This window comes from Ranitomeya variabilis, chromosome 1, assembly GCF_051348905.1.
Source record: "Ranitomeya variabilis isolate aRanVar5 chromosome 1, aRanVar5.hap1, whole genome shotgun sequence".
NCBI lineage: Eukaryota > Metazoa > Chordata > Amphibia > Anura > Dendrobatidae > Ranitomeya > Ranitomeya variabilis.
The window spans coordinates 643495837-643521950 of record NC_135232.1 but is presented as its reverse complement, the minus strand read 5'-3'; the positions used below and the strand labels follow the sequence as shown (position 1 = coordinate 643521950).

The window sequence follows — 26114 nt, the reverse complement described above, 5'->3', positions numbered from 1 at the left end:
TTTTTTGTGCGTCGAGTCCGCCATTTCGACCGCGCATGGGCGGCCGAAACTCCGCCCCTTCCTCCCCGGAACTCAATGGGCAGCGGATGCGTTGTAAAACTGCATCCGCTGCCCATGTTGTGCTACATTAACACACTGTCCGTCGGGCCGACGGCCCGTACCGACGGACTAGTGTGAAAGTAGCCTTAAGCTTTTCCATATGGAGTGGAGCAGCTTACCCACGGTCCTGTGCTGGTGTCCCCAGGGAGGAAGAGAGGGAAGTAGCGTTTTCGGCTGTATTTCCCTGCAGCAGTGGAGTCCCAAGATGGCGCCCGAGATTTGCAGGGCTCTTCTCGTTCAGAACGAGAAGCGCCTGAGTAGTGGTCGGTGCTCCGGCGGTATTTTTGAATTGCGGCCTAGTCCGCCTGAAGAAGCCGGGGACTAAATTAGTGGAGCCGGCGGAGAGCGCCGGCGGCCGCACCTAACGATCTCCCCAGGGACCCGGACCGAACCTTCCCACTCCGGCAGCGTGAGGAAGGATAGAACTCACCGAGGAGGGAGCCACCTCCAGCTCAATTGATCCTCCCTATGCCGGGGGATGGAGAGCGTCCTGATGTGTGCCTGCCGCAGGTGACTTACGGATGTGCCTGCCGCAGGGGGCTTACGGTTACTGTGGGGACTACATGACGCCAACAGGTGAGGGCTTAATTGCGGAGGAGCCCGGGAGATGCACATAAGAGGTATACTCTATGTGCTCGCCATCTTACATAGGGGAGATCGGGACGTATAGGAACTGTCGCCCTAGTGTAGATTAGGCGTGCCCCAGTCGTCGCAGGAAAGGTACGGGGAGGTATACTCGCCGTGCTTGCCTGTTGATGGTTCGGGGGGAGAGCGGACCCTGAAAAAGAATCCGTCGCCCCCTTCACTCCGTTAATTAAAAAGTAAAAATTTACAGAAAAAATAAAATATAAAACGTTGGGGTCTGAACAGACCCAAGTGCCTCCTACAGACACTAAGCAAGAACTGGGTCGTTACTGGCCAGTCAAGGGGTGTATACTGCAGAGGAGGAGTTAACTCTGTGTTTAGTTAGTGTCCTCCTAGTGGCAAGCAGCATAACACCCATGGTCCTGTGTCCCCCAATGAGGCGTAGGAGAAAACATATCTCTTCCGTTCTTCCGGAAGAATTGCCAAGGAACATTTGCCCGAATCCGGATGGGAGTAGCCCGACAACTCCCCTTCCTCAGAGCGCTCGTCCAAATCCCATTCTTGGTCTTAGGATGGGGGGGGGGATTGTGCTGGTACGAGTGCTGCGATTGTAGTTTGCACCTCCTCTCTAATCATGAATTCTATATTGTCCAATAGAGAGGTCTGCTCCTCTTTGCAGCCTTCACATAGCTTTTTAGTGTATCCTTCTTGGAGTCTGGTCGAGCATAGGGGGCATCTATTGGGCTTCCATTTGATAGTTGCCGTGGATCGCCTAGGCATTTCCTTATTCTGAAAGAGATATAGGACAGCTCTTGTAGCTCTGCATCTGGTGACCTGTTAGGAGACTCCTACTACACCCTACTCACGTGGGCCGGGGTTGGCTCTAAGGATTCGACGTCAGGACGGCTAATACTCTCCATCTTTACTGAGTCGAGTGTGCTGTCAGTCTGTCTGTCTATGTTGTCCGTCTTACCTGGCTTCAAGACATCTGACTCGTCATCCTGAGCCCAGCTGCTGTTGATCCCGGCATCACAGGTCTTCAGCCATACTGCGCATGCTCCATCTGGAACGCACGCCCGCCGACCCGGTGACGCCCCCGCTCGGTGCCCTTTTGGAAGCCACGCCTCCCCGACACGCCCGAAACACAGAGCGCCGGGTGTTTAACTAGCATCGGGCCCCAGCGAACCCCCCGCCGGAAGCCTTCGATGACCAGTAGTCCAGGGGGAGCCCACAGGACCGGAATCCCCTGGACCCGCCCCCGGATGTCATCACCGGAAGTTCAGGACACGAGACGCCGGCTGACTCTGCAGCCGGAACAGCAGCCGCTGCCCAGAGCCCCCTGGAGGGATGCGGCAGGCTTCAGGAGCACCCAGCTCTACACGACGCTGAGGGACCTACCTCGGTATCAGCGTTGTTATGGAGCTTTGCCTACGGCCCAGGACTCCACCGCCCAGAGCCCCTAGAGAGGGATGTGGCATCCTGGGAGCCTCCTGCTCTACCAGGTTCTGACATCCCGAGGGACCACAGGCACGCAGGTATTCTTTTCTCTTTAGTCCTCTGCGTCTGTCCCTGATAGGGACAGGAAAAACACTGAAGGGTGGTAGTGGGGAGAGGCTATTTAACCTCTTCTGTGTTACTGTCCCTATCAAGGATAAGAAAAACTCCTGGTGGTGCTGTCAGGAGGGACGTCCTAGGAAAAAAGCTATTTGAAAGTGCCGCCTGCGCAGTAGCAGCTATCTGTGTGTATAGATTCGATAGCTGCTACTGCCCAGGTGGTGCCATCTTGCTGGAGGACAAAAAATGTAAAAAAAAAACAAAAAACAAAAAAAAAAAACTATTTCCTTCCTGGCACCGCCCCATGCTTGCGCAATAGCAGCTATCAGCGATCTCCAAGAGTTTCTACTGTGCAGGCGGGCCATCTTGGAGGAAATTTTTTTTCTTCTCCACAAAGATGGCACCTGCGCAATAGCAGCTATCGAATCTGTACACACCTATAGCTGCTACTGCACAGGCAACATTTTCAAATTCTTTTTTTTTTGTCCTCGCTCAATTAAATCAGCAAAAGGGATTAAGTGCAAAGTACACATGCGATTATGCTGCAGTGTTCCCCCCCACTATGTACATATTATATTCATTATGCAAGCTAGGTGGCAGGTCAGTGAGGGATCAGTGACCCGTCAACAGTCTGCATTATGAATATCTAATCAGCAACAACCCGTTAGGGTACCGTCACACAGTGCAATTTTGATCGCTACGACGGTACGATTCGTGACGGTCTAGCGATATCGTTACGATATCACAGTGTCTGACACGCAGCAGCGATCAGGGATCCTGCTGAGAATCGTACGTCGTAGCAGATCGTTTGGAACTTTCCTTCGTTGCTTGATCACCCGCTGACATCGCTGGATCGTTGTGTGTGACAGCGATCCAGCGATGCGTTCGCTGGTAACCAGGGTAAACATCGGGTAACTAAGCGCAGGGCCGTGCTTAGTAACCCGATGTTTACCGTGGTTACCAGCGTAAAAGTAAAAAAAAACAAACCGTACATGCTCACCATCTGATGTCCGTCCGGTCCCTTGCCGTCCGCTTCCCGCTCTGACTGTCTGCCGGCCGGAAAGTGAGAGCAGATCACAGCGGTGACGTCACCGCTGCACTCTGCTCTCACTGTACGGCCGGATCTGTCAGAGCAGGAAGCGGACGGCAAGGGACCGGACGGACATCAGATGGTGAGCATGTACGGTTTTTTTTTTTTTACTTTTACGCTGGTAACCACGGTAAACATCGGGTTACTAAGCGCGGCCCTGCGCTTAGTTACCCGATGTTTACCCTGGTTACCCGGGGACTTCGGCATCGCTCCAGCGCCGTGATTGCAACGTGTGACCGCAGTCTACGACGCTGGAGCGATAATCATACGATCGCTGCGACGTCACGGATCGTGCCGTCGTAGCGATCAAAATTGCACTGTGTGACGGTACCCTTAGGGCACGAGAATCTCTAACACAAAACTGAAAATAAAGATTACACAACAACCACAAGATGGACTTCATCAACCAAGGTATCATTTTATTCAGTATAACGGCGCCGACCTGACGCTGTGTGTAGGTTACTATGCAAAATCCTGCTGACAGGTTCCCTTTAAAAAATTTTTTTTAAAGAAAATCTCCACTGTAGCATGCTGCTCAGGAGGCAAAAGCGCTCACACTGGTCTTGACTAAGGGTCCAGTGAGAGTTAGATGCTTCTGATTTATTTGGCAGGACTGGAGTAAGATTTCTGTCATACAGTATACCACAACTCATCTTGAATTAGGTCAGTCTACTTTGGTGGACCTGAGAAACTAGCATGAAAACGCCAAAAGTCGCTAAGATTTTTTGTCTTCAAATTTCTTACCTCTGTACTTAACATGTTCAAAATATACTAAATCCTTCTTACCGAAGTCCACTGGCACTCCTGCAGCCTGCAGATGTCAGCGTCCTGTAGAAGGCCCATACTGGACAATTGTTGTAGCATAAACATGAACAGTTCCCACTGCATTGCAAGAAGAAAACAAGTGTATGAAATGCTTACTTCATAAGGTTCAATTCAGTTTTTACAAATTTTCCTCTTGCTTTCAGTACGTGAATATTCTATATGGTTAGTTGGACACTATCGGAATGTGTTTTCATGCTGACACGAAGTACCATTACAGGAGATGGTTATGATGTATCAGTGTCAACATCAAAAAACATTTGTAAAACTCATCATCTAGTAGAGGTGAGTAATTCTATTTCAGATGCCCTGGTTCAACGTGCAGTCCAGTCATCTTGTGGTAAACTTTCTATATTTATGTGCCCGGGTGAGTCTGGTGTTTACGAAGCCCATTGGGACGTCAAATAAGGACTAGTAGAGACTAGATGTGGGGGCAGAGGTGTCCATGAAGGCAAAGAAGTGAAGACTGGCTTCCACGGGGGACCAGTGCGGGGTGAATCAAATTTTTATCATAAAGTACAAACAAGTCATAAAAATGCACCTGTCAGCGTCGGGTCGGCGCAGTTATACTGATTAAAATTATACCTTGTTTGATGAAATCCATCTTGTGGTTGTTGGTTAATCATTATTTTTAGTTTTGACTAATGATATGCCCGGCTCTGGGGCAGCATGTGGGGGGTCTTCATGTGGTGCTCTGATGAGGTATTCATGTGTATGGCTATAGCTTCTGACAGGCCACTGTCAGAGGATACTTAAAAGAAAAAAAAAAAAAAAAAACTTTTACAAGCAGGCGCCGGCCGTGGCACCACAGCTGCAGCATAATCGCATGTGTACTGTGTATATAATTATTATGGTTGAAGTTATCCTGAGATTAAAAAAAATCCATTTGAAAATGGCGCCTGCCATGCCTGCGCAGTAGCAGCTATCGGTGTATATAGAGGTGAGCCAAAAGCTGCCACTGCGCATGCAGCGCCATCTTGGAGGACATTTTTTTTTCTTTAGTAAGATGGCACCGCCGGTGTATGCGCAGTAGCAGCTATCGGATCACCTCTATCTATATACACTGGTAGCTGCAACTGCGCAGGTACAGCTGGTGCCATTTTCAAATGGATTTTTTCTTAAATACCAGGATAACCTCAACCATATTAACTGTATACACAATACACATGCAGATTTTGCTGCAGCGCACCTGCTTGCAGAAGGTTTTTTTTTTTTATTATGTATATATAATATTCATTATGTTAACATTAGGGGGCAGGTCAGTGAGGGATCAGTTACCTGTCAGCAGCCATACTGGTGAATACCTAATCAGAGCACCACATGAAGAACTCCCACAGGCTGCCTTGGAGCACGAGCATATCATTAACTCAAAACTGAAAATTAAGATTAACCCCCGGAGCATTTTCGTTTTTCGCTCCCCTCCTTCCCAGAGCCATAACTTTTTTATTTTTCCGTCAATATGGCCACGTGAGGGCTTATTTTTTGTGGGACGAGTTGTACTTTTGAACAATACCATTGGATTTACCATATCGTGTAACAGAAAACAGGAAAAAAATTCCAAGTGCGATGAAATTGCAAAAAAAAGTGCAATCCCACACTTGATTTTTGTTTGGCTTTTTTGCTATGTTCACTAAATGCTAAAACTGACCTGCCATTATGATTCTCCAGGTCATTATGAGTTCATAGACACCTAACATGTCTAGGTTTCTTTTTTATCTAAGTGGTAAAAAAAAAATCTAAAAAGTTTGCTTAAAAAAAAAATAAAATTGGGCAATTTTCCAATACAGGTAGCGTCTCCTTTTTTCGTGATCTGGGGTCGGGTGAGGGCTTATTTTTTGCGTGCCAAGCTGACGTTTTTAATCATACACCTTTTGTGCAGATACGTTCTTTTGAGTGGCCGTTATTGCATTTTAATACAATGTTGCGGCGATCAAAAAAATGTAATTTTGGGGTTTTGATTTTTTTTTTCTCGCTATGACACTTAGCGATCAGGTTAATCCTTTTTTTGATTGATAGATCGGGCGATTCTGAACGCGGCGATACCAAATATGTGCAGGCTTGATTTTTTTTTTTAATTGTTTTATTTTGATTGGGGCGAAAGGGGGGTGATTTGAACTTTCATAGCAATCCGTCATCAACTATCATAGAGGTCTTCAGGATACCTCTCTGGTTGTGATGGCAACGCACCGATGACCCCCGATCACATGATGGGGGTCAGCGATGCGCGTACTTGCGGCCGGCAGCGCTTGTTAAATGCCGCTGTCAGAATTTGACAGCAGCATTTAACTAGTTAATGGGCGTGGGCGGATTGCAATTTCGCTCGTGCGCACGTCAGCTGTTGAAAACAGCTGACATGTCGTGGCTTTGAGGTGGGCTCACCGCCGGAACCCACCTCAAAGCGGGGGATAGTGCCAGCTGACGTACTATTCCGTCAGCTGGCAGAAAGGGGTTAAACAACCACAAGACGGATTTCATCAGCCAAAGTATCACTGTAATCGGTATAATGGCTCCGACCTGACACTGCCTGTAGGTTACTGTGCACAATCCTGCTGACAGGTTCCCTTTAAATCCTGACTAATCTCACCTTGCAGCTCTGAACGTGCCGATTGTTAGTGATAGTTTTGAGACTAAACATTAGCTGTACAGGTACTGGAACCCTGAAGTCATTCCCCCAGACTGTAAGTAAAGATGTCAAGACACTTCTGGTTTCTTCAAGCTTCCTGCTATGCTGTTGTACAAGATCTTCCTCTGAAGTTGTATAGACAAGCAATGGAATTTGATCAGACACTGCAAATTAAAGAAAATTTGTCTTAGAGGACAATGCAGTTTATTTAGTGATCTACATACTAGTTCTGCCTTACCTATAAGTGAAGCCATCTCTACTGTACATTTTGCAAGATGATGCTCTGTTGTAGTGGTCAGGTACTGTCCAAAGAAAAGTACATTATATAGACAATACAAAAAAAAACAGCAATTGAAAGGGGTCATCATTTCTGTACTATTACAATACCACATAGTTTGATGCAATAGTTATTACACAAAGATGTTTTTGTTTTTACATGTTAAATGTTAGATATGCAAGTCAATGAAATCTAGCCTAGACATGAGGAGCCATCATTTGCAACATGTACCTCATGCAAATATAACAATATTTTGCTTTTAATACCATTAGGATTCCATGGATGGTTATTAGATGATACAACAAAACTTGAAAATAATTTAATTACATGTACACAAGAAAAAAAAAAATACCTTTCGGCAATTCAGAGTTTCTGAGAGACAATTAATAAAACGTTTAAGTTCTGTGATTTCTACTCCTTCTGTTTTATTACGTGGTCCAAGAGCAATGCAGAGGATTTCCTAGAAACAAACCAAATGTAAAATTTAACTACAAGGTCTTTAAAAAATTATAATAACAGCAATGGAAAATAAATAAAACACTACAAACTAAGAAATAGGCCCTGCTTCATCAAAGCTTTTATGCCAGAAACCTTTCATAAAATGCCTACAAAAATTTTGCTTTAAGAGAGGTTGCACAAAAGTGTTATGATGTTTGCCATGCTGACGCCAGTTCCACCAATAAAATGTGGAGCTCAAGTGAACAAGACGATTTTGGGTTCTTACCACAAAATCTTTTTCTCGGAGCCTTCATTAGGGGACACGGGAAACCATCAAAATAGTGTGTGTGTGTGTGTGTGTGTGTGTGGGGGGGGGGGGGACGACCTCATGCCTGAACTCCATTTTTTTTCATTTTAATTTTCATGGTTTCTTGTGTACCCCAATGAAGCGATAGATGGGTAAGCATAACCATGACTCTTTCTCTAATTCATAATTAAATGTGGTGTGTTTTACGGTACAAATCTGAACTTCAGTCCCTGATTGGAGTAAGATTTGTGGAAAGGCACAAGCTTCCTGCTGAATCGGTGGCCTATGCTTTCATGTATGTATTAGCTGAAGGCCTGAATTACAGTAACTATGTATTTCACAATATTGCAATGGAGGGATGACTTGTAAATGCTCAGTTCTGGAATATGTGTTCAAAAAGCAAAAGCCCCGGGACCATAGGCAGAGACGAGACTGGTAGGGATCAGCCTGTGGCTGGTTTTCCCAGTGCCATCACAGGGGATTTTGACAGGTCTCTCCCACATATAGGTAGAGACCTGTTAAAATACCTGGAGTGGTGCAGGTAAAAGCTCTTCAAACTGTAATTTCTCCAAGATGCAATTGTGCAAGCCATACTCAGATTAATGCTGCTCGTTTTTTGGACAGCATTTATCAGCTGACAGGTTCCCTATATGTATAGGGAGATCTATAGATATGTTGTATCAGTCTCAAGACAAGAGCAGATACGTTAGGATAAAGAAAGCAGCACCTACCTTTATTTCTGTAAGAAGCTTGGACGGAAGTGTTACTTTGTGCTCACAACCTTCCCGACACCCTCTCTTTACATCCAACCCTTCCAATGAGGGTATTGCACTGTGTAACTTTACCATGTGATTGAAAGTGGCCTTCACTTCCCTCCTAATTAATGCTATGATAGACAGAATGTTCCAGGATTAATAGAAAAAAAATAAACACATCTAGATATAATTTCTTATAGGATAGATGTTGCGGATACTACCTGCGATGTTTGTATTCAGCCATGTGCAGCCCTTCTCTACCGCCAAGGACACAGCAATTTCTTCAGCACTACGTAGCACCTAAGGTATAAAGAGCAATATATAAGGATTAGCCATAATTTAGATCCGCTATACGCAAGGAGACCTCCTATCATTTGGTACCTACAGCAACTAAGCCATCTTTTGTCTCCACAATTCCTAACTACAAATAGACCCTTCCCCAGCTTTTTAGTATTCTACTCCTAAGCACTAACAGGGACACAGCAAAGGTCTCTTTGCAATGGTTAGTATTTTAAAACCAAAATGGCTCTAAGAAAATGATTGAGCAGTCATTTTCCACCAAAATCACATGTAGAATAGTCATATGACTGCAGGAGAACAGGACAGCACACACAAAGGCTTTCATGGAAATGTATAATGAGGAAATGACCTATTGTTTAACCCCTTATTGACCACAAATACGTCTTTTTACTGACCTCACATATCAGACAATAGCATCCCCCGACTGGTGAAAATTCATCGATAGATGATACAGCAAGGTATCATGCTTGATTGGTGTTGGCACCAACCATGGATTTTTAACCCAGATGCTGCTGTCAGTAGTGACTATGGTATGTAAATGGTTAACAGAATGTGGGAGCTCCCTCCTTAACCCCATTGGCATCCTGAGATCCTGATTGCGTGGTCCTGATGTGTGCCATGGCAATTCACGGCCAAATAACGGCCTTAAAGTCTGCCGAAAAAAGTAACCTGTTCAGAAGTTAGCAACATTTAGGTGGTAGTTCACAGTAAATCTAGATTTATTATGAGGAAAGATCAAACTAAGCTAAGTCACAGAAAAACCCCAATTTAAAAAATTACCTTTTTATTAATCATCAATATAAAATCTGGTGCACACAAAACCATCACCAACACAAATAAACATTAATAGAAAAATTGATAGAAAGGCCTTAGGAGGTGCCTGACCCTATAATCTAATACTCACTGGCACCCTACCTAGCAGCGGAGGTTAGCACCCTACACCTACGCAATGACGCCCCCGCTCACCGTCGGCTGTCCCTTCTAATCTTGGTGTCCCTATGGGACAACGGGTAAGAAAAAGAAAGATATAGTATTCTTACAAACAATTTAGTGGATAGGGATTGTTAAGGGCCAGGAAGGATAAACGCTGACCCTATACTCCGACCCCACAGTGGGGGTTGGCACCCTAAATTAATAACGACATATGGCGCCCCCACTCCTCGGCGGCTAGCCCTAGGGGTTACCCTACAGAGGGATATAAAGTGCTACAGTGCAGGGAAACCCAGGCCTGAAAGGGCAGTATATATTGGGCTTATATCAATCGTTATTACAATTGTAACCATACAGTACAGTATTTATAAAAGTTCCAAGGGACCTGTTACATTGGTACTAGTTGATAATTCATATAAGGAGCCTTCCACCTCCAAATGAAAAATGAGACAAAGGTTTACCTAAAGGCAATGCTCCACATCCCTTAACAACCCCTTACTCAAAATGCCCAAACCCTCATAGATATCATGCCCCTCTATATGTGTAAAGATTGAAGCTCAGACATATGTGTATATGAAAATATCAAACATATAACTCAACGCGTTTCCCCTCTCAACATGAGGTTCATCAGGAGTATATACACATCTCATTGATGACTGCTACTCAGCTCCATAACAGGCGATGTCCATAGCGGTAGTCATCAGCACATGGGCCGGTCCCCTCCAGATAGTGTACCTTGAAGGAAGTGCCCAGATCACCCAATTTATAGACTCCACTGAGTACCAGAACAAAATCACAGTAGTTAGTCGTACGTTCCAAAAAATGCTCGCCTCCATACATCTGTACAACATATCGCATGCGTGTGCTTCACTGCGTTCCACAACACGCAGGCGCACTATGCAATAGCGGGAGGGACCGCAGCATCGTATGCTTCCGGTATCTGTGCGCTCTAACAATGTTCCAATACGCAGCACCGGAAGCAGTCCCAGCACCACTACCATACGTCATACTTCCGGTACCTATGCGCTTCACTAGCGTTCCATCCTGCACAGGCGCACAGATCGTGCGGTGCCTATGCGCTTCACTAGCGTTCCATCTCGCGCAGGCGCACAGATCGTGCATCCCATGCTATCGGTATTTACATTATACTAGCGTTCTTTCTCACACCAGAGTAGAAAATATGAAAATATATGTACAATCACAGAAACAACTATGAGTCATTCTTGCATTCTATAGGCATTCAGTCTGGTGCATGCGCACATCAAAGTGGCTCAGATACCTGTTAGAACCCTCTCTGAATAGTGCAAATATCTGCACAATACCGATCTGCATAGTAACAATTTAACCTAACCACATTAGTTCTTAGATGAAAAATAACCAGCCATAATGTTAAATAAAAAGTCACAAATCAGTAATTGGGTGAAAATAGATATATACAATTGACAGATACTCCATCTGTCATATATGATGCAGTCTCAACAATGGAGAATCAATAGTGAAAAAATGACCTATTATGGTCTATATATTAAGACTTTCTCAGAAAAGAGACCTACACAAATAGGGATCACTTAACATTATAGAAAACACCCAAAATTCATCTGTTCATTCAGACCCATAGGAGAAACAGTGTCCATCCTATGGATCCACCTAGGCTCTTTTTGGAAGATCTTTTTGTCCGTATTGCCACCCCTTATTGACGGGGTGATGACTTCAATCACACAGAATAAGGACTTAAGACCACAATTGTGGACTTCACTGACATGCCTCGATATGGGAGTATCCCTCGCATGCCTAATGTCCCCAATGTGATCCCCGATCCTCCTTCTGAGCTCCCTTACTGTCTTACCGACATAGTTAAGAGGACAGGTACACGTAAACATACACACCACACCAGTGGTCCTACAGACCCGTAGAAGCGCAAGAGCGCGAAACGGCCGTCGTCCAGTCGTTCACTCCCCGCACCCCTCTCCTCACCAGCCGCCGCAGAAAATGTCTGTAATCTGCTAATCGCAAACAAAGGACAACACTTATACTGTACAGAAGGGTGAGTGCCACTTTTTCTTCTCTCATTTACATCATGGACTTTCTATTTTATAAGTTGTGCACCACCCATGTCAGTAGCTAGCCTGTGAACGTCCTGATCTACAAAGGATCGAGTATACCTATATATCTCTATGGAAAGTACAGCATTCGGTGCCGTTCATACCCATCTTTCTCTTTAAGCGCTTGGTAACCATTTGTCTTCTGTCCAGCCAAGTACCTTCCTTTTTTGGTGGAGTAAAAGTACTATGTACCAATTGATCTTTTATAGATCTCCCCCTTCTGAAGGTAATGGCTGGTGTTTGAGACAAACAGTCCTTAATATCTGTGTCGGCCAAGAGTATATCCCAATATCTGCTGATAATGCCTCTCACTTCCCCGGAGCAGTCATCAAAACTTCCTATCAGCCTCAAAAGGGGGTCCCCATTTACCTTCTGCCTAGGTTGAAGAACATCTGACCTTGAGGTTAAACTTGTTTAAATGCATCGCACAAAATGGGTTCAGGATATCCTCATTCCATGAATCTGTTCTTTAAATCACGTGCCTCAGTATAGAAAGATGAGTCAGATGAGCAGTTCCTTTTTACTCTCAGATATTGTCCTTTGGGGATCCCCCTCCTAAGGCCAAACGGATGATGGCTGCTCCATCTGAGCAAATTATTGGTGGAAGTGGGCTTTCTGAAGATGCTCGTTTGTAATCGGCTTTCCTTATCTTTTCGGATCGTGATATCAAGAAAATTGATTAAAATGTAAATCAAGTTCAGAAGTAAATCTTAAACCTACATCATTAACATTCAGATCTTAAATGAATCTATCAAAGGAGTGGGCATCTCCAGTCCATAAAATGAAAATATCATCAATGTAGCGTCCCTAGAATAATATCTGGGGACGCCACCATGCAGATTGACCTTCACAAAAAATCACCGTATCCTCCCATCTTCCCAGGAGCAAGTTAGCATATGCCGTGGCACAGGCACTGCCCATAGCTGTGCCCCTGAGTTGGTGGTAAAAATTTCCCATCAAACAAAGTAATTGTGAGTGAGTATATATTGAAGCAGTTGAATAGTAAACAGATTATGTTCTTTATACTGAACCCCCCTTGTTTTCAGATAGAAATCAACTGCCTTCAGGCCCATGTCATGAGGAATGCTACTGTATAGTTCTTCAACATCTATAGATGCTAGATATGTTTCTTTACTTACAGTAACATCCTCAATTTTCAAGTCACATCCTCAAGTCAGATGTGTCATTTTGTCACGGCCTTGCCATCTTACATACCTGTCAAGATTTTATCCACGTATATGCCACAATTTTGGCTTATTGAATCATTGCCGGATACAATTGGCCTTCCCTTCAAAAGGTGAAGTACCCTTGTGCACTTTCGGAAGAGCATAAAACACTGGTATCGTTGGTGTTTTCTGTAGCATAAAGCTACTCATTTTTTAGATATTAAACCCCGATCACACGCATCCAAAAGTAACACTTTCAATTCAGAATTGAAACCGTCCTTGGGATCAACATTTAGGTGGTAAAAATAAGATTTCTCCTTCGTCTCATTGGGGGACACAGACCGTGGGTGTATGCTGCTGCCACTAGGAGGCTGACACTAATTGATACAAAGAAAGTTAGCTCCTCCCCTGCAGTATACACCCTCTTGCTGCGGGTTCCAATCACCCCAAACCAACAACCCTCAGGAACGTGGAGTGTCGCCTCCACGTACCCACTCCTGCACCGTTGAAAGGTACGCCTGAGCTCTATTTTAGGGGCGACTGGTCCCTTCACCGCTCTCCCCACACCAATAATAGAAGGGAACATGGAGTGTCGCCTCCACGTACCCCCTTCTGCAGCCAGGCTCTTTATGGCCGGGCCAACAGCCCTGACCCATCCTTAGGGAGTTAACCTCTAGGATGCACAGAGGCATCTATGGCGTTCGTGCGGGGCCCCACTGAATCACCACTAATTGAACATCCCTATCAAAGGGATGGTGGATGGAGGGCTCCCCTGCACCATCCACGCTGCAGAGCTAACTAAACTGCTAGCAGAGCAGCCGGGCTCCGCGTTCTCCAGCGGTTTCTTTCACAACTGCAGGTAAGTTGCAACCGTGGATAAGTTGCGGGCGGAAGGCTCAGAGAGCAGACGACCCCTTTCCTCCCAGTCACGTTACGGCCAGCGTAAAACATTTAGGTCCAGGTTTCGGCCTATTCTAGGCCGCAAACTGGAAGAGAACTCTAGCCGGCTGCTGGAAATTTAGGCCCCGGCTTGGTCCTATTCTCGGAGCAATCCGATGCTCCTTCCTCTGGAAATAACCCCGTCCCGGATCTGGTGCTTCTCACTCATGGCGAGACTTCTGCACTCTGCAAACTCCCGAGGGCCATCTTTATCCACCCGGACATTCCCCTCACATGCTGGTACAACGCTGTAGGGATCCCAGACTTTAATAGGGGCACAACAGACCTGCAGGCAACTTGGGTAAGTGCTCTAACCCTGCAGCAAACATCAGCCCCATTGGCCATCCCCAGCAGTGGATATTGGCGCATAAGGAGTCAGGGGGCATACTGTGGTGAATTATGTCACCACCTTTATCTGCCGGGGTCTTGCCGCCCCTCGGAGAACTTTTATATTTCATGTTCAGCAGGGGTCTACCTCAAGCAAAAAACCCACAGATTATACAGGGGCGACGGATCCAAACGCAGAGTGTTGCCTTCACTTATCCACTCCAGGACCAGTTTTTTGTGTTATGGGGATGCCTGTGATGTGACAGGGCGACGGATCCCTTCAGGGTACTGCTCTCCCCACACCAGCAACAAACGGGAACGTGGAGTGTCGCCTCCACGTACCCCCCTCTGCACCTAGGCCAATCCCACCCTTTTTATCCTTGCGCCGGACCAACAACCCTGACCCATTCTCGGGGAATTAACCCTTTGGATGCCCAGAGGAATTTGCCGGGTCTGTGCAGCCCCCCTCCCCATCACCCCTGATGAACTGCGGCGATGGTTGGAAGGTGGACGGTTCCTTCTCCTCTCGTCCGACCTCAGGGTCAATGGGCTTTCTAACCTGAATGTGCCTGCCCTCGTCAGATTGCAGCCACTAAGCAGCTTGAGGATGGGCAAGTACCAGCATGGGAAACTGCCTGGGAATCCCCTAGTCCCGTTGACATGTTATAACAATTCTGTGTCAGATTTTGACATACACTTGACCTAGACTCGCGGGATATGCCATTTGAGCCAGTGGCTGAACGGTCAAGCTCCTAGCTTATGGACTAGAAAGGTGACATAGGACAGGCTCATTGAAGCCGTTAACTGAATGTTAACCCCCTTCCCGACCTGTGACGCCACGTAGGCGTCATGAAAGTCGGTGCCAATCCGACCTGTGACACCTATGTGGCGTCATGGAGGGATCGCGTCCCTGCAGATCGGGTGAAAGGGTTAACTCCAATTTCACCCGATCTGCAGGGACAGGGGGAGTGGTACTTCAGCCCAGGGGGGGTGCCTTCACCCCTCCGTGGCTACGATCGCTCTGATTGGCTGTTGAAAGTGAAACAGCCAATCAGAGCAATTTGTAATATTTCACCTATGAAAACTGGACACACCAAATAATAACCCTACTCAGGTCATGAAGGAAATAAATGTAGCAATACCAAAGAAATTGCCTTCATAAAAAGACCAAAAAGATATTTACAAAAACACTTGTAATCTTTATTGAAATACACAATATAAAACCATAGAAAATAAGGCAGTAGCCACTGATGCAGGATACACAGAGTGGGACCCACACAGGAATCAACCTCAAAGAGACAGTGATGCAATCATAATAAATAATGAACAGGCTGAAAATAAACCAATGTGCATATGACAACACATAAAGTACTATAAAGTTAAATATATATATATATATATATATATATATACATAAGCAACAGCACCTAATGATGAAGCTAATGCAATAAAGTGCAGGTATGAGGTAAAAAACCTTCTATAAAAAGATGAAAAATGTATATGGCTATAGGAAAACAGTGCCGGAATGTGCATATATACAGCGCAAATAAAGGTACAGGTGTCAAGTGAAACAGCCTGAGACTAAATACACAAATCACTGCATGCAGATAGACAAATATCAGTATAGTTACCGAGAGGAGAAACCCAGGGACCCACCACACCCGACGCGCGTTTCGCACAGAAATGCTTCGTCCAGGGGTTCGTCCCTGGACGAAGCATTTCGGTGCTAAACGCACGTCGGGTGTGGTGGGTCCCTGGGTTTCTCCTCTCGGTAACTATACTGATATTTGTCTATCTGCATGCAGTGATTTGTGTATTTAGTCTCAGGCTGTTTCACTTGACATCTGTACCTTTATTTGCGCTGTATATATGCACATTCCGGCACTGTTTTCCTATAGCCATATACATTTTTCATCTTTTTATAGAAGGTTTTTTACCTCATACCTGCACTTTATTGCATTAGTTTCATCATTAGGTGCTGTTGCTTATGTGTATATATATATATATATTTGCCTTTATAGTACTTTATGTGTTGTCATATGCACATTGGTTTATTTTCAGCCTGTTCATTATTTATTATGATTGCATCACTGTCTCTTTGAGGTTGATTCCTGTGTGGGTCCCACTCTGTGTATCCTGCATCAGTGGCTACTGCCTTATTTTCTATGGTTTTATATTGTGTATTTCAATAAAGATTACAAGTGTTTTTGTAAATATCTTTTTGGTCTTTTTATGAAGGCAACCTATGAAAACTGGTTAAATATTACAATCCAGCCATGGCCAATGCTGCAATATCATCGGCCATGGCTGGAAACCCTGATCTGCCCCCCCCGCCACCGATCTCCTCCCTAGTCCTCCGTCCTGTGCTCCGCTCGGTCCTCCTCTCCGCTCCCCCCCCCCCGTGCTCCGATCCCCCCCCCCCTCACACTTACCGAGCCTCCCGGTGTCCGTCCGTCTTCTCCATGGGCACCGCCATCCTCCAAAATGGGGGGCGCATGCGCAGTGCGCCCGCCGAATCTGCCGACCGGCAGATTCGTTCCAGGTACATTTTGATCACTGTGATAAAACAAAATCACAGTGATCAAAATGGAAAAAAAAAAAAAATAGTAAATGAACCCCCCACTTTATCACCCCCATAGGTAGGGACAATAATAAAATAAAGAAAATATATTTACTTTTACTTTTCCACTAGGGTTAGGGTTAGAACTAGGGTTAGGGTTAGAATTGGGCTATGTGCACACGGTGCGGATTTGGCTGTGGATCCGCGGCGGATTGGCCGCTGCGGATTTGTAGTAGTTTTCTTTCAGGTTTACAGTACCATGTAAACCTATGGAAAACCAAATCCGCTGTGCCCATGGTGCGGAAAATACCGCGTGGAAACGCTGCATTGTATTTTCCGCAGCATGTCAATTCTTTGTGCGGATTCCGCAGCGTTTTACACCTATTCCTCAATAGAAATCCGCAGGTGAAATCCGCACAAAAAACACTGGAAATCCGTGGTAAATCCACAGGTAAAACGCAATGCCTTTTACCTGCGGATTTTTCAAAAATGGTGCGGAAAAATCTCACACGAATCTGCAACGTGGGCACATAGCCTTAGGGTTGGAATTAGGGCTAGGGTTGGAAATAGGGTTAAGATTAGGCTTGTGGTTAGGGTTATGGGTGTGTTGGGGTTAGGGTTGGAGTTAGAATTGAGGGGTTTCCACTGTTTAAGCACATGAGGGGTCTCCAAACGCAACATGGCGCCACCATTGATTCCAGCCAATCTTGCGTTCAAAAAGTCAAATGGTGCTCCCTCCCTTCCGAGCCCAGACGTGAGCCCAAACAGTGGTTTACCCCCACATATGGGGTACCAGCATACTCAGGACAAACTGGGCAACAACTATTGGGGTCCAATTTCTCCTGTTACCCTTGCGAAAATAAAAAATTGCTTGCTAAAACAATTTTTGAGGAAAGAAAAATGATTTTTTTATTTTCACGGCTCTGTGTTGTAAACTTCTGTGAAGCACTTGGGGGTTCAAAGTGCTCACCACACATCTAGATAAGTTCCTTGGGGAGTCTAGTTTCCAAAATGGGGTCACTTTTGGGGGATTCTACTGTTTAGACACATCAGGGGCTCTGCAAACGCAAAGTAACGCCCGCAGATCATTCCATCAAAGTCTGCATTTCAAAACGTCACTACTTCCCTTCAGAGCCCCGACGTGTGCCCAAGCAGTGGTTTACCCCCACATATGGGGTATCAGCGTACTCAAGACAAACTGGGCAACAAATATTGGGGTCCACTTCTCCTTTTACCATTGTGAAAACAAAAAATTGCTTACTAAAACAAGTTTTGAGGAAAGAAAAATGATTTTTTATTTTCACGGCTCTGCGTTATAAACTGTAGTGAAACACTTGGGGCTTCAAAGTGCTCACCACATATCTAGATAAGTTCCTTGGGGGGTCTAGTTTCCAAAATGGGGTCACTTGTGGGGGGTTTCTACTGTTTCCACTTTTTGCACCCCGGTTGATGCTTATTATATACCATTTATTAGTTGTGCGCTTGGTGTGTTTCTTGTTTCTTACTCTGGCTATTACCCTACCTTGATATAGGGTGCTTCTACCGAGCAGCACACGTCCTATTGTGGATTTACTATATGGTGTTTTTGTATTATAGTCAGGTCCGTCCCTGTACAACTATTTGATACAGGGCCTTTACCTGGATGGATTGAGGTATCTGGTGGGCAGGTATTCCCCTATTCTTGGGAGCATGTATCCATTCTCATAGTTTTTTCCTATAGGTTCTTTTCATCGTTACGGTTATCTGTTTGTTTCTTTTTTCAGTGTGTCTTCCAAGGAGTGTGCTCATACGCAATATGGATTGGGAGGCCCACGAGGCGGCCTGGCAGGCTAAATCTGCTGATATTTTTTCTACTAAAGAAGTCATGACTGCAGACTCGGACTTTTTGAAACTCTCTACAGAACTAACAGCAGCTCACAGGACTGGTATAAGGCTATGGTTGAACATCCACAGCCTAGAGGAATACATCAAAGCTAACATCGTGCCCCGGGGTTTAAGGGTTTCCATCTACCCGGCATGGGAGCCCTCTCTCACTTTCCGGACCACTTGGGAACAGGGGCTGCTCAAATGCTCCAACATCATTATCAATATGCTGTTGGAGCATGATAGGGAGTTGTTACAAGGGCCAAAATCAGGGACCTGGATTCTAAATTGTCAAAATTTGATGAGGTTAAGGAGGTACAACCCTTCAAAAATAGACTGAAAGAAAACCTGGATAAATATGATCGGGATATCATGAATAAGAAAAAGTCTAAATTTTTTAGAGACCTAACTGATTTTGAGTCTTCCAGGGCTTTCAAGTGAAAGCACCAAGGAAATCAGAGACAAGCCCTACCTGTTCAACAAATGAGGGATACTACACAGGAGATCCCCAAGGGTACAGGCTATACTTCTGGAAGTGATTTTTTTATCTTCAGCAGAGAGCGAGCCAGACGCCATACCCGAAGGGGGCGCAGGCGCCGCTCTGGCATCCATGCGAACCACCATGTTCGGAGGGCGTCGGCCGCCGGCGCAGAAACAGTACAGGACTCATCGCAGGTATTAGCACCCATGATCTCTGAAGTCGGCTCTGGAGGAACCTCGGTATCAGGTAATACTCTGCAGGTTATTAATCTTACTGATTATGAACTTTCGGCTACGGAGCTCTCTGTTTTACAGGGGGTCTTACTTTCTCACCTGTTCAGGCTGCTGATAAATTCACTCTAAAGACTTATACCTGTTTTGCAGAAACCTTGTCCTCCGAGTACTACACAATCGGCCTCAACTTTTGGGTGATTCTGATCGAACCGATCAACAGATATTGCAAGACTTAATTCAATTGCTCCAGGAGAATGAACCCGACACAGGCAGGAATCGTTTCCCTCACAGGAATCGGTCCAGTGTAACGCCTCCTTTCTCTTTGGTACCTGCTATTCGGGTGTTCTTTGAGCTTGTCAAGAAAGATATTATGGCTCTCTCACCACGTGTTCTGGTTCCCAACAACTTAAGCCAGGAGGAGAAACGGGCCCTTTTTGGTCTACGTCAAAACCAGACGTTTCTCATTAAGGAGGCGGACAATGTGGTCTTGTGGCCCCATACCCTCTACTTGGAGGAAGCATTACGCCAATTGGGTGATGTCAGGTTTTATAAAAGATTGCCCTCTGATCCCACCGGGGTTTTTGCGACCAAATACAGACAGCTTTTGGACAAGGCTAAAGATCTGGGCATTATCGACCACCATGAATTTAAGTTCTTGTGGGTCGAGTGCCCTGTTACGGCCACTTTTTATATGTTGCCAAAAGTGCACAAATGCCTCACTAAGCCCCCGGGTAGGCCCATTGTGGCCAGTATAGGGAGCCTTTGTGAAAAGGCGTGTCTATGTGGACTTCTTTTTGCAACCTATTGTTAAAACCTAGCCCTCTTTTGTGAAGGATTCAGCCGATTTTATTAAGATTTGTTGAGGCCTCTCATTGCCTCCGGGGTCCCTCCTAGTTACGTGTGATGTCGAGTCACTTTACTCGAATATTAGTCATCAGAATGGGATTACGGCGGTATTATATTTTCTGGATCAATTGGGCCATTCAGATAGATTGCATGACTCCCTGGTGGTGGACCTTTTAGACTTTATTCTTAGGCATAATTTTTTTCTATTCGATAGAGTCTATTATCTGCAGGTCTCCGGGGTGGCTATGGGGGTGAGATGTGTCCCGGTTAACTTGTTTTTAGGTTGGTGGGAGGCCACCCAGGTCTTCACCCTACCGGCCTTTAGGAGTAAAGTCTGTCACTGGTCACGATATATTGATGACCTGTTTTTTGTTTGGACAGGGACCATGGAGGAATGCTGTCAGTTCATTGACCTTCTGAATACCAATACCCATAACATCTTGCTTACGTACTCCATGTCATCATCCACAGTGACGTTCCTGGACTTGCAAGTCATCTTGGAGAATGGATCAATTGTTCCGAAAGCCTACGGTCACGAATAGCCTGCTTGACTTTAGGAGCTTTCACCCAATGCACACCCGGATGGGGGTCCCAACGGGCTAGTTCCTGCGGGTCAGGCGAAATTGCACGGATGATGGGGACTTTCTTAGCGAAGCAAGGGAACTCACAAATCGCTTTAGGAATCGGCATTACCCTCACAGAAGTATTTCCAGGGCATACCAGCGGGCCAAGGCTCAGAGGCAAGATTCCCTTCTGGAATCAAGAATTAAGGTATGTGATAACAGGCCTAGATTCATCACGGCCTATAATAATAGTTGGGATAGTCTGGGTGTCATCTTACAGAAACACTGGGGCATCCTAGCTACTGATCTTAATACATCCAGAATATTGGGGGAGCGTCCCCTGCTCACTGCCAGGAGAGCCCCAAATTTTGGGGACCTATTAACCAGAAGTCACTATGTGAGACAGTCAATTAGGACAAACCAGGGGGTCAGACTTAGGGGCTCTTTCGCTTGTGGGGGTTGTAATGTTTGTGCCCATGTGGGGGCAACAAGGGATTTTTTCACCAATCCCCTAGATGGCAGTCGACATAGATTACGGTCTTATGTCAACTGCAAGACCACATGCGTTATCTATGCGCTGGTCTGTCCCTGCCGGCTGGTATACGTGGGCCAGACTTCACAGGAGTTGCGGCGGAGAGTGCAGAAGCACTTCTCTACAATCAGCTTGGCCGTGGCTGACCAGGCCAAGGGTAGGACTCTTACTCCTGTGGCGGCCCATTATTTGGCCCATCACTCGGGTCGTGTGTCTACCACGCAAGTGGTGGGGCTGGAAAGGATCCATTGTTCCAACAGGGGTGGTTCAATCAAGCCCCTGCTCCTTAGATCTAAGGCCCGATGGATCTTTGATTTGGGCTCGGTTGCCCCGGCTGGACTCAACGAGGAGTTGTTGTTCACGGGCTTCCTGGGTTAACTCTTTTCTTCTCTTTCAGGTAATATGTAGGATCCTCTTTGGGATTCCCTTGGTATCTATTATGATGGACTTTACCAGTGCTAACCTGGAATTGAAACTTCTTCTTGAACATCCTGCATTGGCTGCCGTCTGTTTTTCCTCTTGGCACGCTTGGCTGTGTGTTTGTCGTTATCACTCCTTGGATTATGAATATACGTGCTGTTTATTCTCTCTTTTTCTATAGGTTGTCTTATATTGGCGGTGGATTGGACATTTAGATATGCTTACCCTATTTGGACATTCTGGTGGTTCTATGTAGGGGTACCTTACAGGGGTCATCGGTTGGGTGGATTAGTGTACTCTCTCTTGAACTTTACACTAGATTCGGACCTGGCTCATGGGGCTTCCCGTCCTTTGTATCAAATTTGACGGGATGTTGGGTACCCCTTTCTACATTGTGTGACCGGCTCATTCCTTGGCTTATACTTTTCTTCAACAGTACTTTCGCTTGGTCAGGCGTGGATATGGGACCCACATGCTCCCGGTTCGGGAGACTTTCATTATGGAGCATACATGTGATCACTGGATCATCTTTAGGACCCAAGTAGGGGATACGTAAATATATTTTCAGGCCGTACTAGGGGTCATGTGCAATTTTGGCATTTCACATCTAAATGTTGCGCTATATTTATATGTATTTGATACTATGTTATTTAATAAATCTACTACTCTATACGGACTTATGTGGGTTTATGCATGGCGTATGGTCTTATTATTTTTGCTGTATGCCTTGAATGAATTGTGCTTGGTGTATGTGATGTATACCCCCGGGGGATGTATGTGGCTTACATGATTTTGAAATAAATGTTTGGATACCATTTGAATCCTGCAGTATGTGGCTGTACAATTAGGGGGTTAGGATGACACTTTGTTTGTCTCCTTTTACATGTATACAGGATTCAGCCCGCTGCAGACATCCCCATTTAATGGGGGGATCACCCTTACACTATTGATTTCTATTTTTTGGCCTGGGGCCCTATTTATGGGCTGCCTATATCTATATACACGCGTGCACAGCGTATTTTATGCATATTCCTTTATTCATTTTTCTTTTCGCTTTCTTTTTATTATATTTTTTTGTGCTATCCCCTATTGTGCCTCTTTTGTGGCTGTGCCTGCGTGCCCACATCTTGGGTCCCTCTCTGCTCCCTTGATTGGGGGGCGGAATATTTGCCTTGGAGTCCGGTTCCTTATGTGCACACAGTGTTGTGTCTCTCCCTTTTTTTGATATTTCCTTCACTGGCGCTTTGGACCGTGCCGGGCCTATACACACATTGTCTCAGGCGATATCCTCGCCGTTGTTTATCCCCGCATGCGCACTCAGTGCCAGGTTTCATTACTGCATACGGTTTTGCCTACTGGTGCTTCCTACTGTTGCGCTTGCGCATCTATTCCCTTGGGCTTTGCCTCTGCCCTGGCTGGGATGCACGTCATATGGGGGCTGGTTTATGCCCCGCATGCGCAATAGAGACAGCGGCACTCGTCCGTCCGATCCACGCTCCTGCCCACCTGATATCTCTCTCAGGTTTGTGATTATGATGTCTGCTGCTATTTAAACAGATTTGGGTTGGGAAGCCACATCTTCCCCTGACGAAGCCCCATTTGGAGGGCGATACGCGTGGGGTCGCGTACTTCTTGGTTCCTGCTTACCTACGCATGAGGATTGTCTTCCCCTGTTACCCTCTTAGGTAATATTGTTTGCCTTGGCTCAATTATGGGTTACTTAACCCGTTAGTGTACTCACCTTCAGCGCTGCCTGGCATGTATTTGTTGGAGTACCCTTTTTTCCCTTGTGCTGGGGACTAGTGGTCTCTTATGGTTTACACCATTATAACCAGGTATTTTCTTCGCTGGGGATCTATGTACGTTCCCATTAGTTGGGTCTATCAGTACAGCTAAACAAGTTTTTTAGGTCATGGTGTGTTCATATTTTTGTCCCATGAGCCCGGGGATAGGTTTCTCTTCATGTCGTTGTAGGCTTATGATTGTATATTGTTACATTACATGTCTATATTTATGCGGGGACCATGTTTTGTATTTGCATTGTTTTTAATTATGTTTTAAATTTTTGTGTGGTTTTCCAATAAATTTTCTGTTTTTGTATATGGTCTACTGCGTTTCATATGTCCGTGGTGTGCATAATTGTTGTGGCTTCCTTTTTTTTTTTTCTTTTCTCTGGGTTTCTACTGTTTAGGCACATCAGAGGCTCTGCAAAAGCAACGTGACGCCTGCAGACTATTCCATCAAAGACTGCATTTCAGAACGTCACTACTTCACTTCCGAGCCCCGACGTGTGACCAAACAGTGGTTCTCCCCACATATGGGGTATCAGCGTACTCAGGACAAACTGGACAACAACTTTTGGGGTCCAATTTCTCCTGTTACTCTTGTGAAAATAAAAAATTGCGGGCTAAAAAATAATTTTTGAGGAAAGAAAAAGGATTTTTTATTTTCACGGCTCTGCGTTATAAACTTCTGTGAAGCACTTGGGGGTTTAAAGTGGTCACCGCACATCTAGATTAGTTCCATGGGAGGTCTAGTTTCCAAAATGGGGTCATATGTGGGGGAGCTCCAATGTTTAGGCACACAGGGGCTCTCCAAACGTGACATGGTGTCCGCTAACGATTGGAGCTAATTTTTCATTCAAAAAGTCAAATGGCGCTCCTTCCCTTCCGAGCCCTGCCGTGTGACCAAACAGTGGTTTACCTCTACATGTGAGGTATCAGTGTACTCAGGAGAAATTGCCCAATAAATTTTAGGATCCATTTTATCCTGTTACCCATGTGGAAATGAACAAATTGAGGCTAAAAGAAATTTTGTGTGAAAAAAAAGTACTTTTTCTTTTTTACGGATCAATTTGTGAAGCACCTGGGGGGTTCAAAGTGCTCACTATGCATCTAGATAAGTTCCTTGGGGGGGGGGGGGGCCTAGTTTCCAAAATGGGGTCACTTGTGGGGGAGCTCCAATCTGTAGGTACACAGGGGCTCTCCAAACGCGACATGGTGCCTGCTAAAGATTGGAGCCAATTTTTCATTGAAAAAGTCAAATGGTGCTCCTTCCCATCCGAGCCCTGTCGTGCGCCCAAACAGTGGTTCCCCCCCACATATGGGGTATCAGCGTACTCAGGACAAATTATACAATAACTTTTGGGGTCCAGTTTCTCTTTTTACCCTTGGGAAAATAAAAAAATTGTTGCCAAAAGAACATTTTTGTGACTAAAAAGTTAAATGTTCATTTTTTCGTTCCATGTTGCTTTCTGCTGCTGTGAAGCACCTGAAGGGTTAATAAACTTTTTGAATGTGGCTTTGAGCACCTTGAGGGGTGCAGTTTTTAGAATGGTGTCACTTTTGGGTATTTTCAGCCATATAGACCCCTCAAACTGACTTCAAATGTGAGGTGGTCCCTAAAAAAATGGTTTTTTTAATTTCGTTGTAAAAATAAGAAATCGCTGGTCAAATTTTAACCCTTATAACTTCCTAGCAAAAAAAATTTTGTTTCCAAAATTGTGCTGATGTGAAGCAGACATGTGGGTAATGTTATTTATTAACTATTTTGTGTCACATAACTCTCTCGTTTAACAGAATAAAAATTCAAAATTTGAAAATTGCGAAATTTTCACCAAATTTCCATTTTTTTCCACAAATAAACGCAAAAATTATCAACCTAAATTTACCACTAACATGAAGCCCAATATGTCACGAAAAAACAATATCAGAACCGCTAGGATCTGTTGAAGCGTCCCTGAGTTATTACCTCATAAAGGGACACTGGTCAGAATTGCAAAAAACGGCCAGGTCATTCAGGTCAAAATAGGCTGGGTCATGAAGGGGTTAAAGGTTGACGAGGAACCTAGTTCTGTCTCGGATGGTTCGGTCTCTAATGATGGCGTGGTGCTCTTTAAGATGACCACCGAGTTCCAGTATATGGTTCGTTAGAACATGAGCAACTAGACAATCGCTTCGCAGGTTAGCAGACTATGGAGGAGAGATTCTCTTCCTTTCCCCTGTGTTGAGGAAGGAAAGGTTCGGAAGCAGCTGAACTAGCCAATCAGATCTCCTTGGACGGGGAATATTTGTTGCACGAATCCCTAGATTCTGCTAATTGTGCTTGCAGCTGCAAATGCCATCACCACCAGACAGGTACTGTTGTTCAGGGAAGAGCGAGCGGACTCTGTGTCCAGAGGGCCTTGATGTCTCTGCCCTGCCAGAGCCGGTGTTTATTTGGAGAGAGCTGGATCACCTTATCTCTGACACGACAGAAGGAAAAGATAAATTCTTTCCCCAGCAAAAGACTAGGCAGTTCTTT

General features: G+C 45.3%; 1 protein-coding gene across 3 annotated transcripts in view; it reads right to left on the bottom strand.

Annotated features, from left to right (window-relative positions):
• Nucleotides 1-26114, bottom strand: part of CDAN1 (codanin 1) — a 162905-nt gene that overhangs the window by 9231 nt on the left and 127560 nt on the right. For 2 of the 3 annotated variants that reach the window (XM_077261534.1, XM_077261543.1), the window contains 6 exons: nucleotides 8772-8850; nucleotides 8527-8681; nucleotides 7403-7510; nucleotides 7012-7075; nucleotides 6735-6937; nucleotides 4115-4210 (listed from right to left, as the gene is read on the bottom strand). In XM_077261534.1, coding sequence (XP_077117649.1) covers nucleotides 4115-4210; nucleotides 6735-6937; nucleotides 7012-7075; nucleotides 7403-7510; nucleotides 8527-8681; nucleotides 8772-8850 — 705 coding nt within the window. Of the gene's footprint in view, nucleotides 1-4114; nucleotides 4211-6734; nucleotides 6938-7011; nucleotides 7076-7402; nucleotides 7511-8526; nucleotides 8682-8771; nucleotides 8851-26114 lie in introns of those variants that run through there. The other variant, XM_077261552.1, reaches the window with a different exon arrangement.